At 39.7% G+C, this 14,094-nt stretch overlaps 1 protein-coding gene across 6 annotated transcripts in view; it reads left to right on the top strand.

Moving 5' to 3' along the window:
- Window positions 1-14,094, top strand: part of CACNA2D1 (calcium voltage-gated channel auxiliary subunit alpha2delta 1) — a 318,569-nt gene that overhangs the window by 170,686 nt on the left and 133,789 nt on the right. For all 6 annotated transcript variants that reach the window (XM_087967845.1, XM_087967844.1, XM_087967842.1 and 3 more), the window contains exon 5: window positions 10,234-10,278. In XM_087967845.1, the coding sequence (XP_087823971.1) occupies window positions 10,234-10,278 (45 nt within the window). The remainder of the gene's footprint in view (window positions 1-10,233; window positions 10,279-14,094) is intronic.

The raw sequence follows: 14,094 nt of genomic DNA, 5'->3' as shown, positions 1-14,094 counted from the left end.
CTGTTCTGTTCTGTCTTGTTTGAGAAGATCATGGCAGTAGATTGGAAATTGAACTGTGTCGAACATTTCGGGATTCTTTTGAATTGTTTTACAAATTTCTCTCTAAGTGCCTACTTTCTTTTTCTGGAGGCAAAGGATTGACCACAGAAATGTATACAGGTAGTCCTCAACTTATGACTACAATTGAGCCCACAATTTATGTTGTTAAGTGAGAAATTTCTTAACTGAGTTTTACCCCCTTTTACTACTTTTCTCTCCACCTTTGTTAAGTGAATCACTGCCATTCTTCAGTTAGTAACATGGTTGTTAAGTGAAACTGTTTTTTCCCTCATTGACTTGGCTTATCAGAAGGTCGCAAAAAGGGATCACATGACACCCCCGGGACACTGAGTCAGTGATCAAACATCTGAATGTAAATCATGTGACCACGGGGAGGCTGCAATGGTCATAAGTATGAAAAATGGTCATAAATAAGTCATTTTTCCCCAGTACATTCTAACTTTGAACAGTCATTAAACAAACTGTTGTAAGTTGAAAACTACGTGTATTATGGAGGAAGTAGAAGGCGAGATTTTTCACATTCATCCCTTTCTCTTCCAAGAGTCTCACCTGTAGAGATGAGCAAGCTGGGATGGAAGGTGGAGTTAAACATGTCATTAGTTTGGAATCATTGCGTTGCCACAATAGACCTTTACCTTTAACTGTTAGCCCACCCACTTCTTATATATTGGTAGCAATAATAAATTCTTCAGTGCTTTGAACTCAGCAAGTCTTCCTCATTCTTAGCGCCTGGCACTACCCATCCAATTCAATCTAGCAGATTGGGCATACTAAAGATCCCATCAGCCACTCTTGATAAGGTGAAGTCAGCTCAGTTTCAAAACCGTTCATTAAAATCTAATTGTTTTGAGAAGCTTGGTTCTTTCTTGAACTCAGCAAGTGTTCCTCACTCTTAGCACCTGGCACTACCCATCCAATTCGATCTAGCATTGACCCTTATCTAAAACCAAGCAAGTGCTATCCAGCTAGTTGAGAAGATTCTTGTGCATATGTTTTTAGCAATACATCCATTTAATTGGATTTTGATATGTGGACCTGACAAGGCCATTCTCTAACCCAGTGACCCCCAACCTTGTGGGCACCAAGGACCAGTTCCTGGAGAGAGGTTTTTCTGTGGACTGGAGGGTGTGTTGTTTCACATGCTGTCTACATGCTTCGCTTGTGTTTAGGCCCATTTTTGACATGCTGTGGCCCGGTGCCTGTCCACTGACTGGGGGTTATGTGCCCCCTGTTGTAGCCCTCTGCAAGTTTAAGGCTTATGGACTTCAACTCCCAGAATTCCTGAGCTAACATGACTGGAGGAGGAATTCTGGGAGTTGAAGTCCACAAGTCTTAAAGCTGTCAAGTTTGAAGACCCCTGGCTTATTGAGACACTAACAAATACATGTTAGTCCCAAAACCCTTTTTTCTTTATTTCAATGGCTGTGAATTTTAGTCATTCACAGCCAATAATGAGTCTCAAACAGTTTGTAAAGAGTCCCATGGAAGTCTGCCAAAGTCCTTCAGGATAAGTCTGATAAGCACGCACCTTTATCTTCCTTGAAATGCTACCAACAACTAAATATCCAATTAGTTATACAAGGCCAACCAGAGCACAAATTCAACATGAAGCTTCAGGTTTCAAACTGACCAGTACGAACAAAGTTGCTTCCTGCAAAGGTTCCTGTCCCTTTGCTCCTCCTTTATGTCTTATGGGAGGGGCCAATCACCTCCAAGCCTTACTCCCTAGTCACCCCTTTTGTTTTAGCTGCCCTTGCCTTCTGGCAGCTCTGCACATACGCACGCTGGGAACAGGGCTCCCTTTTTTCCTCTGCCTCACTGCTGCCAGATTCTGGAGGCTCCGGAGTCAGCACATAACTATCAGATGGCCCTGGCCCCATCTCTGTATCGGATGCAGGACCCTCGTTCGAGTCCTCCCCAGATTCCCAGATTGGCCCATGTTCCTCCCCACTGTCTGATTCTGCTGCCATCTCCACAGGATGCCAGAGGATCACAACTTCTTCTAGTAGATTGTTGTTGTTTTTCTGTATCACAAAACTAATCCCAAGCATAGATTTTCAGTTGACCTTTTTTGTACCTATGGATTGTGTTACAATAAATAAATAACATTACAAAGCACTGCCTTGATAGATGGTATCACTGAGGTGTCAGTTCTCTTTTCAACCGACGTGCAAAAATTCTGAATTGGCAGCTAAATTGGTGCAAAAGAGAAAGGAGATGGTTAGAGTTTGGCAATATTCCTGTCATCTTCATCTTCTTTTTTAACAATGGCAAATGGCTTTATTAGATATCTGTTTTTAGTGAAATGACTGTGTTTTCTTTTTATCTTGTCAATCTTGGCGTTGGTTTCAGAATTGGTTCTAATGTGAGTGGCAATCTGGAAGGCTGTTTTTACACCTTTCTCCTGTTCTATATAAAAACATTAATCAAAAATTAAAAAATAGAGGCAGAGCTAGCCATCCCTTAACATTACAAGACATTCAAGAACAAGTCTTCACCTCTGATCCTTTCATCTGCCCTAGTCCAAAGATTTTTTTTTTTTTACACAGGATTGGCTGATCAGAATATTTCAATCAATGAGAACTTTATTTGTATTTACTATTGTATTCTTATCACTGGGAATGTAATACCCCAAATGGCCACTAGGTGGCAAGGAAAGGAAAAAATTTTTGTAACTCTTTGTTGCCCTCTGGTGGTCATGCCTATTTTTGCAGCCCCCGCTGATGAGATTTACTTGGCTTCCTGCGAATATGTATCCAACGTAGTAAGGTTAAAAAGACATAAAAAACTTGATTGCTATGGTTCCTTTGGCGAGCCACCTGCCAAGTTGCAAATTGCTTTTTGGAGTTTGACCCACCAGGTTGCCGAAAAAGATCAATGAACTGCTAATTAGGTTGAGCTTCTAGTAGTAGCATGATTATCTTCCCTTGTATTGGCAAAGAAGTAAGATCAGGTTTACCAACCTCTAATTGGCAGAAAGCAAAAGTGATGAGAAACAAAACAAATTGGGGATAGAAACAGGCCATGAATTCACTTACGTCTTAGAAAGTATCATACATTTTATTTTGAATGACGCAAGCTTGTATTATTCCTCCTGCAATCAATATTTGCTTCAAATGAGATGTGAAGCATGGCAAATGAATGTTATTTGAAACTTCTGTACAGTCATTAACTATCAGTTTAACATAGGAAATTATATCAGCATTTTGTTTGCATCTAGTTCATGGACTGCTTCTCTCCTAGCTCCCGATGCTTTACATAGATTTTAAGTTGTAATTATTTTTTTATGAGTGTACAGCCTTACAAAAATAAATAAATTAGTGAGCCCATCATGATCTCATTAAAGTAAATCAGAAATAGATAGCTAGAGTATTCCTTCCCAAATCAAATTCATGATTCATGCTTAGTTTGAGTTCAATTATATTACTTTTTTTTATAAAGGTTTTATTGTTTTTTTAAAAACAAACATAAACAAACAAAACATAAAAACATCAAGCTGTCTTCCGTAAGTGTACATACAGTGTGCCAGTTGGTTTACAAATTGTTTTGTGCTTCCATTTCATAGTCTTCAATTACAATTACATTACATATAATCTCATATTGTCAATCAAAAACTAAATACCTTAGTATCATTATTAATCAATCATTTGACTATACTTTTATTCATTCATGTTTTACAAGATAACCATAATTTACTTAATTTATTGTATAACAGTTCATATTATCATCCCAAATCTATCCTAAAATCATTTTGTAGTTATAATTTTAAAAAGTACATCTTTATATATTTATTATTTTCTAGAAATCTACATATTTCATTACTGTACTTTGTTATCTAACCATTGATAGAAAAGATCCCAAATTTTATAAAATTGTTTATCCTCTTGTTCTCTAATTTCAAATGTCAATCTACTCATTTCAGCACATTCCAATATTTTCTTAATAATTTCCTCCTGTGATGGTATCTTCTCATTTTTCCAGTTTTTAGCAAATACAATCCTAGCCGCTGTTAATACATTTACAATCAGGTATTTCAAGTCTTTACCATAAATTTCAGGTAAAATTCCCAATAAAAATATCTCTGGTTTCAAGTCTATGTGTTTTTTCGTCATTTTCTCCAACCACATGTGGATTTTAGTCCAGTACTTTTTGGCATCCGCACAAGTCCACCACATATGGTAAAATGAGCCAGGTGTCTGATGACATTTCCAACATTTTTCGGATTTATTCTTGAACATTCTTGCTATTCTTGTCGGGGGGAAATGCCACCTGTAAAACATCTTATACAAATAATTATATTACTTATTTTTAATGAAGTTTGTTTATATCTGTGCATAGGATTTGTCCAAGATCCACATTCTCTGCCAGATTAAGGGATTTGAACTGTGGCCCATCTGTCCAGACTCAAAACCATCTGGCCTCCATTTGTCATTCTGGAGGACAAACATCACACACACACACACACACACACACACACACACACACACACACGTATTTTTTTCAACAAACTTTGAGTGTCCTGTGTAAAATGACCTGGGGAAAGGAGAAGGTGTCATTGAACTATATCCCCAATTCAGAGGGACCCTGAATTGCTCCAATTATATCAATATTGCCCCAATTATATTGATAGGAAGAGGAAAGAATATTGGGTATGATCCCTACCTTGAGATATATGCAGTAATAAATAATAAAAGTGAGATATAAATAATTGTGAGGTCCTTGGTGCTCTCTGAGCTCGGTGGTTTTCTTGCAGACATTTCATTACCCAACTAGGTAACAACATCAGTGCTAGGGTTAGTGCTAGGGTTAGGACTAGCACTAGTTTGGGTAATGAATCCTCGGCAAAAAAACCCGACCAAGCTTAGAGAGCACCAATGACCCACAATCTTCCTCTTCCTCCTCTTCCTCCTCCACTCTGCAAAACCCATTCACTTCTAGAACTGGTGATGTTACCAAGCTGGGTAGTGAAATGTCTGCAAGAAAATAACCAGGTTTAGAGAGCACCAAGGACCTCATAGTTCCACTGTGAACTGCAAATATTCTTTTCTATTGGAAATATATACAGTAGATGATAGATGGATGGATGGATGGATGGATGGATGGCATGGCATGGCATGGCATAGGATAAGAGATTGAAGAGATTGATGGGATGGGATGATAGATAAGAGAGAAAGAAAGAAAGAAAGAAAGAAAGAAAGAAAGAAAGAAAGAAAGAAAGAAAGAAAGAAAGAAAGAAAGAAAGAAAGAAAGAAAGAAATGAAGCCCATCCACACTGCAAAAGTGAGGTATTTAAGTTTGAGATTGAGAACTCCTTAATTAGTCCAGCTCCTGCTTTAATTTGATTTTCTCCTTGTGTGTAAGCATATTGGATTGAGAAAAAGCAGGTATAATGAAATAATGTTTGCTGCAATTTGTGTTTGCAATGATACAGACATTTACCATTGCTATTTAAAGACTTTGCTGTAGGAGGAGAAAGAAAGAGAGGGAGGGAGAGAGAAAGAGGTAGAGAAAGAGAAGGAGGGAGGGAGGGAGAGGGAGAGGAGGGAGAGAGAGGAGAGAGAGAGAGAGAGAGAGAGAGAGAGAGAGAGAGAGAGAGAGAGAGGTCTTTGCCTGGAAGGAGATTTTGGCCTGTCAAACTATGTCATTATCCTTGTGGAGTTGGTGATGTAAGGACATTTATTGATTATGGCCTTTATGGCCCCAATTATAGTGAGATGATTGGTGGGAGCTGAACTGGAGGCTCAGGGCTCAAAAATTGAACAAGCCTGTTGCAGCTGTGTTTCCAGCTGTTGCTTTTGTCCCGCTGTCATTTAAACTTAGAAGGAAATACTCAGGTCCTTAGCTGTAGCTCTGTCTTTATTTGGTTTTAAATTAATCTTCTTCCATGTTCTTTTGATTATTCCGTTTTATAACTTTACCATCGGAAGAATTTCAGGATTGTTTTCAAAGCATCAGCCACAAGAAAGAAAGAAGGACCAGGGGTGATATGATAGCATTATTCTGAAATTTGAGGGGCTGCCTCCTTCCTTCCTTCCTTCCTTCCTTCCTTCCTTCCTTCCTTCCTTCCTTCCTTCCTTCCTTCCTTCCTTCCTTCCTTCCTTCCTTCCTTCCTTCCTTCTTCATCATTGGAAGTTTTTAAGAAGAGATTGGAAAACCATTTATCTGAAATGGTATAGAGTCTCCTTCTTGAGCAAGGGGTTGGACTAGAAGACCTCCAAGGTCCCTTCCAACTCTGGTATTCTATTATTCTGTTATTCTGAAGGCATGTGGCCATGAAAATCAGAAAAAAAATGTTGCTTAGGTTTGATTAGATTGTACTTTTTCTAAAGATGATTGCACTGCATATGTTATGCAGATGCTGTTGCTCTTTCAAAGAAAAATGCAATGTTTACCTTCTGTTATGAGACAAAAAAAAAACACCCAACATAAAATGTAGCAAGAATTTTGGGTGAAATTCAAGAGAACATCCAACCAAGCATGCTTTTCACCTTTTAGCTGTTCATAAAAAAATATATTGGTTTTTTTTCTCTGTAAATCTCTTTCTCATCTATGTGTTTTTATATACTCAACCATGAACTACTTATCCTTTTGTTTATTGCACTCAATGTGTTTGGTTGCAATAAACTATTTAGCTATTAACTCTTATTATTATTTGGTCTTTATTATTGAAATAGAGCAAACTGTTTTTTATTAGCATCGTAAGCATACTCTCTGGCTGTTTCTTTGCCCGTAGTAAAAGTATTTTCTACCCATTGATCATAATAGAATTGGGGGGGGGGGGCTCCTTGGTACTCCCTGAGTTGGTTGTTTTCTTGCAGACATTTCACTACCCAACTAGGTAACATCATCAAGTGTTAATGAGTACAGTTTGCTGTCAGTTTTATATTTTGATGGCTTGCCCTGTTGGTGTGGGTCTTAAACAGGGGTAGGATTCTACTTGGTTGGACCAGTTCTATAGAAACGGTTGTTATGATTCTACACAGTTTGGAGAACCGGCAAATTGTGCCACTGCCTGGCCTCGCCCCGCCCCACCCAGCCCACTCACTCCTTACCTGGCAGGTGCGCCATCCAACTTGCCTGCGTTGTGCCTTTGCCAAATTTTTGGTAAATTGCTAATTTTCCATTTTTTTCCGCCTGACTATCAGCTGTTCTGACTATCAGCTGTGATGGAAGATTTAGATTAGCAAAAAAGCAGGAAATTGTTGGATTTCTTGCTTTTTAGCTAATCTAAAAGTGGAGCTGAACCTTCCTTAGGACTGAAGCTTCTATTTTTCAGTACAGACTCAGGTAGCAGATTGCAGAAAGATAGATCTCAGAGTGAATCTGTGATTCTGTGAGCAACTCAATGTGCCTGCCTGCTTTGCCTGATTTTGGGTAAAAGTTGCTCTTTTTTAAATAAAAAATTCAATATTTACATAAATATTTACAATATTTACATACAAGCCACGCCCACCCAGTCACATGACCACCAAGCCACACCCACAAATTAGGCCACACCCACAGAACAGCTTGTTAAGACATTTGAATACCACCCTTGGTCTTAAAGGTTCTTTGGTTGGGCTGTTTGCTGTTGGCTTCTTTGGCAGTTTCTTGATTGAGGTATGGTTTACTGGATTGTTGGTTTGATATTAATTTTGGAGTTAATTTATGCTGATCTGGCTGCTGATTGCTGATGGAGAGGTGCGCCAGTCTTTTTGTTCCTTTTTGGCTAGTTTTCTCTTTTGTCTATAAATATTGTTAATATGCCTTGTCTATAAATATTGTTAATATCTTTACTGATGGCTTATTTGTCAGAATATCAGGCTTCTAGAAATTCCCTAGTGGTTTTAGGCTTAGAATAGAATACAATTACAGAGTTGGAAGGGACCCTTGGAGATCTTCTAGTCCAACCCCCTGCCGAGGCAGGAAACCCTACAACACTCCAGACAAATGGTTATCCAATCTCTCCTTAAAACCTTCCAGTGTTGGAGCATTTACAACTTCTGGAGGCAAGTTGTTCCACTGGTTAATAGTTCTCACTGTCAGGAAATTTCTCCTTAGTTATAATGTTGCTTCTCTCCTTGGTTAGTTTCCAACTCGGCTTAGTCACATTTCTACAATTGAAACAATGGTTAGGGCTGTCTATCATCATCTCCTTTTAACGACCCTGTAATCCCTTGTGGATTGGAGACTGGGCAACTGAATGGAGCTGAGTGTTTACTGGCCAGATGCCCTTCCTGTTGCCAATGCGGAGTTTTGTTCAGCAGATATATTCTCAGTGTGCTCAGAGATAGAAATATCTGCCTCTATCTAGGATCGAACTCACAGCCTCCTGATTGTGAGGTGAGAGCTCCACCTCTAGGCCACTGCACCATTCATGGTTAGGTCTGTCCATACGTTGTAAAATTAAAGCCACTATAACAGCGGTACCTAACTCGTGGCATCACAGTGTCGTCACATGATGTATCGTGACTTTTCCCCCCTTTACTAAACTGGGTGTGGGAAGCACCCAGCCCACAGGCCGCAAATTTGGCACCCTTGCACTAGAATATACACTCATAGCAAATTTAGCTGAACCTTGATACTCCTAATCAGCAAAGTTCTTGGTGGTCTCTGAGTTTGGTGGTTTTCTTGGAGATGTTTCATGACCCAACTAGATAATATCAATTTTCTAAGCCCTTTTAGAGTTTTTATCTGTGTTGAGGTTTCAGAATTGTACTTTAAAGGAGCATTCAGTTGATTCTGAATGGGTGGCTTCTTGAATGCTAATCAATGTACTTGACAACAGCCCAAACCAGAGATTTCATGGCTGCCTGTTCCCTAATCTTACAACACTCGCCTATTAATAATCAGAAACGTTCCCCGCCCCGGAAAGAGGAAAGAATCCCCCCCCCCCCTCCCGGTTTGCCCCCCCCCCCCCCCCACACCCCCCCCCCCCCCCCAAAAAACAAAAAAAAACCCCCCCCCCCCCCCCCCCCCCCCCCCCCCCCCCCCCCCCAACCCCCCCCCCACCCACCCCAACACACAAAAAAAAACAAAAAAACCCCAACCCCCCCCCCCACCCACACACCCCCCAAACCCCCCCCAAAAAAAACCCAAAAAAAAAAAAAAACCCCCCCCCCCCCCCCCCCCCCCCAAACAACCAAAAAAAAAAACCCCAAAAAAAAAAAAACAAAACCAAATAAAAATCCCCCCCCCCCCAAACCCCCAAAACCCCCCCCAACCCAAAAAAACCCCCCCACCAAAAAAACAAACCAAAACACAAAAAAAAAAAAAAAAACCCCCCCCAAAAAAAAAAAAAAACAAAAAAAACACAAAAAAAAAAAAACAAAAAAAAAAAAAAAAAAAACATAAAGAGATGATATATTCAGAGTTGATAGAAGGGACCTTGTAGGTCATCTGGTCCACCACCATCCCCGCCCAAGTGGGGGACCCGATACCATTTCTAACAGATGGCAGTCCAATCTCTTCTTGAAAGTCTCAAGTGATGAAGCTCCCACAACTTCTGAGGGCAAGTTCTATTCCTTGGGTTGATTGTTCTCCCTGTCAGAAAGTTTCTCCTTATTTCCAGGTTGAATCTCTCCTTGTTCAGTTTCCATCCATTATTCTTTGTCTGGCCTTCAGGTGCTTTGGAGAATAGCTTCACTCCTTCCTCTCTGTGGCAGCCCCTCAAATATTGGAAGACTGCTATCATGTCTCCCCTGGTCCTTCTCTTCCCTAGACTAGCCAGGCCCAGTTTCTACAACCGTTCTTCATATGTTTTAGTCTCCAGTCCCCTCATCATCCTGGTTGCTCTCCTCTGCACTTTTTTTAGAATCTCACCATCTTTTTTATAGTGTGGTGTCCAAAACTGGATGCAGTACTCTAGGTATGGTCTTCCTATGGCTTTATAGATTGACATTAGTACCTAGTCTTTCTGCCCTTGTTAAATTGTTGTCATACATTCACTTTCCCCTTAAACTATAGCACAGCATATTTTAATCGCTGATGTTAAGAAGTTAATAATAAGTGGTGAGACCAGGTAAGCAAAAAGAAAATTGCTTTCCATGCATATTCACATGCCGTTTAAAGGGAACCTTTGCTGAGAAATGAGAAGTTACAATTCATTCCAAAATTCAGGAACACTTCTTTGAACTGTTAATATTTAAAGATTCATCCTACTTCTTCTTTTCCCCTCCCTTCCTTCTTTTACAGACGAGTGATATTGTCTACTACAATGCAAAAGAAGATCTGAATGATGTAAGTAACGTTTTGGAAAAGAACTCTAAAAAAGCTGTAATTCTCTTAACAAGTACCATATTTATTGGGGTCCTTGGTGTTCTCCGAGCTTGGTGGTTTGTAGACGTTTCATTACCAAACTAGGGAACATCATCAGTGCAAACCCCACTCCCTTCTAGCAGCGATGATGTTTTACTTCGCTTGAATATTGAAACGTTTGCAAGAAAACCACGAAGCTCAGAGAGCACCGAGGACCCCACAGTTCAATTTTGAGTTACAAATATCCTCTTCTATCAGTAGTACCATCACTTTCAATTTTACATTTTTTGAGGGGAAGGTCACACACACAAAAAAAGGCTTAACCTAAACCTATTAAAATGCTCTATGAAAACAGAAGATGTGATGGCCTGGGTTGTGGCACAAAGGCAACACAGTCAGATAATCAGTAGGAGTCCCTTTATTAGCTCCAACTTCACCCCCAATGTCCTGGTTACCTTCTGGCTGGAGAAAAACTCTCCCAGGAACAGCCTTTGGCTGCAGAGAATCAAGTCCAAAACATGGTCAACAAAAACTGTAACTATAAGTCCAATCAAGGCAAACTGAGGTAATTAGTTTGACAGGGCAGGAACAAGAATTCCAGATGTGAAGGCATGGCAATAACTCAACACGGCTGGGAAGACTCCAGGAACACAGATAAGCAAAGTCAACACAAGATAAACTCACATTTGTTTCCAGCAAATGCTGCATTCAGCATGCATCTCTTTTAAACTCCCTTCCCAGGTGTGGCTAATGAAGGGAATCAGGGCCCTTTCTTCCCCTGTAAGTCATGCAACCCATGTTGCTCTCTTCTCCGTTCCTCCCTGCATGTCCTAGGATGAAGAGGTAGGTTTGGGTCTGCCTCTGAACTCCCTCTCCCTTGTTCTACCTCTCCCTTTCTCTGCCCAGCTGGACTTTGCCCTTCCCCAGTTTCCTCCACAGCCAACAGAGCCACACTCCCATTCCCTTTCAGATGTTCGACTTCCTCCTTGGATTCATACTCCAACAGGGGCACCACAGAAGATTTAAAGTTATGTTGCATGTGACAACTTTATGCAAATAAGTCTTCAAAAACATCATGTGATTTAAACCACTTTCTGATGTACACTATAACAGAATAAAGAATTGGAAAGGACCTTGCAGATCCCCTGCATAAGCAGGAGATCCTATACCATTTCAGACAATTTAATCTATTCTCTTAAAAACCTCCAGTTTAACCTCCTGGAGGCAACTTGTTCCATTGGTTAAATTGTCTCTTGGGAAATTTCTCCTTAATTCAAAGTTGCTTCTCTCCTTGATTACTTTCCATCCATTGAACAGCAAACAGAGAAAGAGAAAGAGAAAGAGAAAGGGAAAGGGAAACGAAAGAAAGAAAGAAAGAAAGAAAGAAAGAAAGAAAGAAAGAAAGAAAGAAAGAAAGAAAGAAAGAAAGAAAGAAAGAAAGAAAAAAGAAAAAAAGAAAGAAAGATAGAGCAAGCTGTTGAATTCAGACATTAGAACGAAATATGAAAAAATAATCACAAAAAGAAGAGTGTCATTTTGAGTTCCTAAGTTCCAGAGACTCAATCTATTTATGGGACCTCTAAACAGGGAACTGTTCATAATTCAAATCAGGGTGGTAATTTTTTTTATTTGTTGAATTTATTATCTCCATATCTGTCTGTCTGTCTGTCTGTCTGTCTGTCTGTCTGTCTGTTTGTCTGTCTATCTATCTATCTATCTATCTATCTATCTATCTATCTATCTATCTATCTATCTATCTAATTACTTATCTACCTACCAATATTTCTCTCTCTCTTCTTTCTCTCTCTCTCTCATCTCTCATCTGTCTATCTGTCTCTATCTCTATCTATCTATCTATCTATCTATCTATCTATCTATCTATCTATCTATCTATCTATCTATCATCCTCCCACCCACCCACCCATGAAGCTACTCTAAGCCTACTCTAAGCTTACAATAATAAAAAGGAAGAAAAATCAAAGAGTATAAACAGAACAGAAGTAAAAGAATAGAACTGTAGGAGATGACCAGGCTGAGCCGAAGGGAGGGGTCAAACACGTCATCAGTTGCAAGTGTGAAAGGACAAATCTCCCACTGTCTATTTTACAATCTGAGAAGTTAGGAGGGATCCTTGCTCTTCCCGTTGTGCAGCTGCAGGCAGTACCTCCTCTTATCTAATTGTTCCCTAGGCAGTATCTTTCCTTCTATCTCCTTAAGGTCATCCTTACACCCCAATAGAGAAACTGAGGCACTCTAATGATTATCTTGCTTCAAACAACATTGTTCCTTCAGCAGCTGTAGCACTGGACACGAATATTCAACCCATGGCAATTCCTAGGTACTAATAGCATAGCTGGTGTTTGATTTCTGAGCAGCTGCTGTCAGTCACCCTGTATAAATTTGGTCAATAAATCTGTTAGAATATAGTATAGCAGGCAATAACGTTGAATGGCATGCCAATTAAAGTTACTATTTTGAACTCCTGCAGTTTTTCCAGTGCTTGAAATATTTAAAACCCTAGGGCTATCGCTTCTGCAAGGATTTTGATATATTTTTTTTAAGAGTCAAGGAAACTTGATATCATTCGAGTCTGATGGACTTGTTAAAATTTCTTCCCAGGTTTTTTTTTTTTTAATAAGGATCTAGAAGGATGGGGTCTCTGGGTTAGCATAAGGGCAGGATGTTCTGTCTTCCACTTTTTAGCAAAAAGACTATGTCAGTGTTCCAATGAAACTCCCCATTCTCATTCAGCACCCAGAAACAAAGTTCATCCAAGTAAGAATTTAATTAAGGAAGAAGTCATGTTGGCACCTCTGGAGAAACCCAAATCCGAAAATTTTGAGTTTTCCCTTCCTAAATGAAATTCAAAATCCAGCCCCTGCACCTTCCAGTCCATCACATGATCCAATCAAATATCATCCCGACTATGAATGAATGAATTCTTTTGTTGGCCAAGTGTGATTGGACACACAAGGAATTTGTCTCGGTGCAAATGCTCTCAGTGTACATAAAGGAAAGATACATTCGTCAGAGTCAAGAATCATCAAGTGCAACACTTAATAAAAGAATCATAGGGTACAATAAACAAGTAAAGATCATACTGAGGAAACAGTCAATATAGATCGTAAGGATGCAAGCAACAAAGTTACAGTCATACAGTCACAAGTGGGAAGGGATGGGCGATAAGGAGTGATGAGAAGATTAATAGTAATAGTAGTGCAGACTTTGTAAATAGTTGGACAGTGTTGTGGGAATTATTTGTTTAGCAGAGTGATGGCGTTCTGGAAAAAACTGTCCTTGTGTCTAGTTGTTTTGGTGTGCAGGGCTCTATAAGTGTCATTTTGAGGGAAGCAGTTGAAACAATTTATGTCCGGGATGTGAGGGGTCTGTAGATATTTTCACAGTCCTCTTTTTGACTTGTGCAGGATACAGGTCCTCCATGGAAGGCAGGTTGGTAGCCATTGTTTTTTTCTGCAGTCCTAATAAACTGATGCAACAAACTGATGGGAATCTTTGTGCCTCCCTGGGAGTATGGGTGGATGATAGAATAGAATAGAATTCTTTATTGACCAAGTGTGATTGGACACACAAGGAATTTGTCTTTGGTACAGATGCTCTCAGTGTACATAAAAAAAAGATACATTCGTCAAGAGCCAAGAATCATAAGGTACAATGCTTAATTAACAAAACTGCATCCAGTTTTGGCCACCACATTATAAAAAAGATCTTATCTTCGAACCATTCATAAAACCCAGGGGTGGGATTCTACTGGTTTGGATCGGTTCTATAGAACCGGTT

This window comes from Notechis scutatus, chromosome 6, assembly GCF_049901735.1.
Source record: "Notechis scutatus isolate UNSWTSFEM ecotype Mainland chromosome 6, rNotScu1.2, whole genome shotgun sequence".
NCBI classification, from domain to species: domain Eukaryota; kingdom Metazoa; phylum Chordata; class Lepidosauria; order Squamata; family Elapidae; genus Notechis; species Notechis scutatus.
Note: the sequence above shows the minus strand (reverse complement) of the source record. Positions and strands in the feature narration are given on the sequence as shown.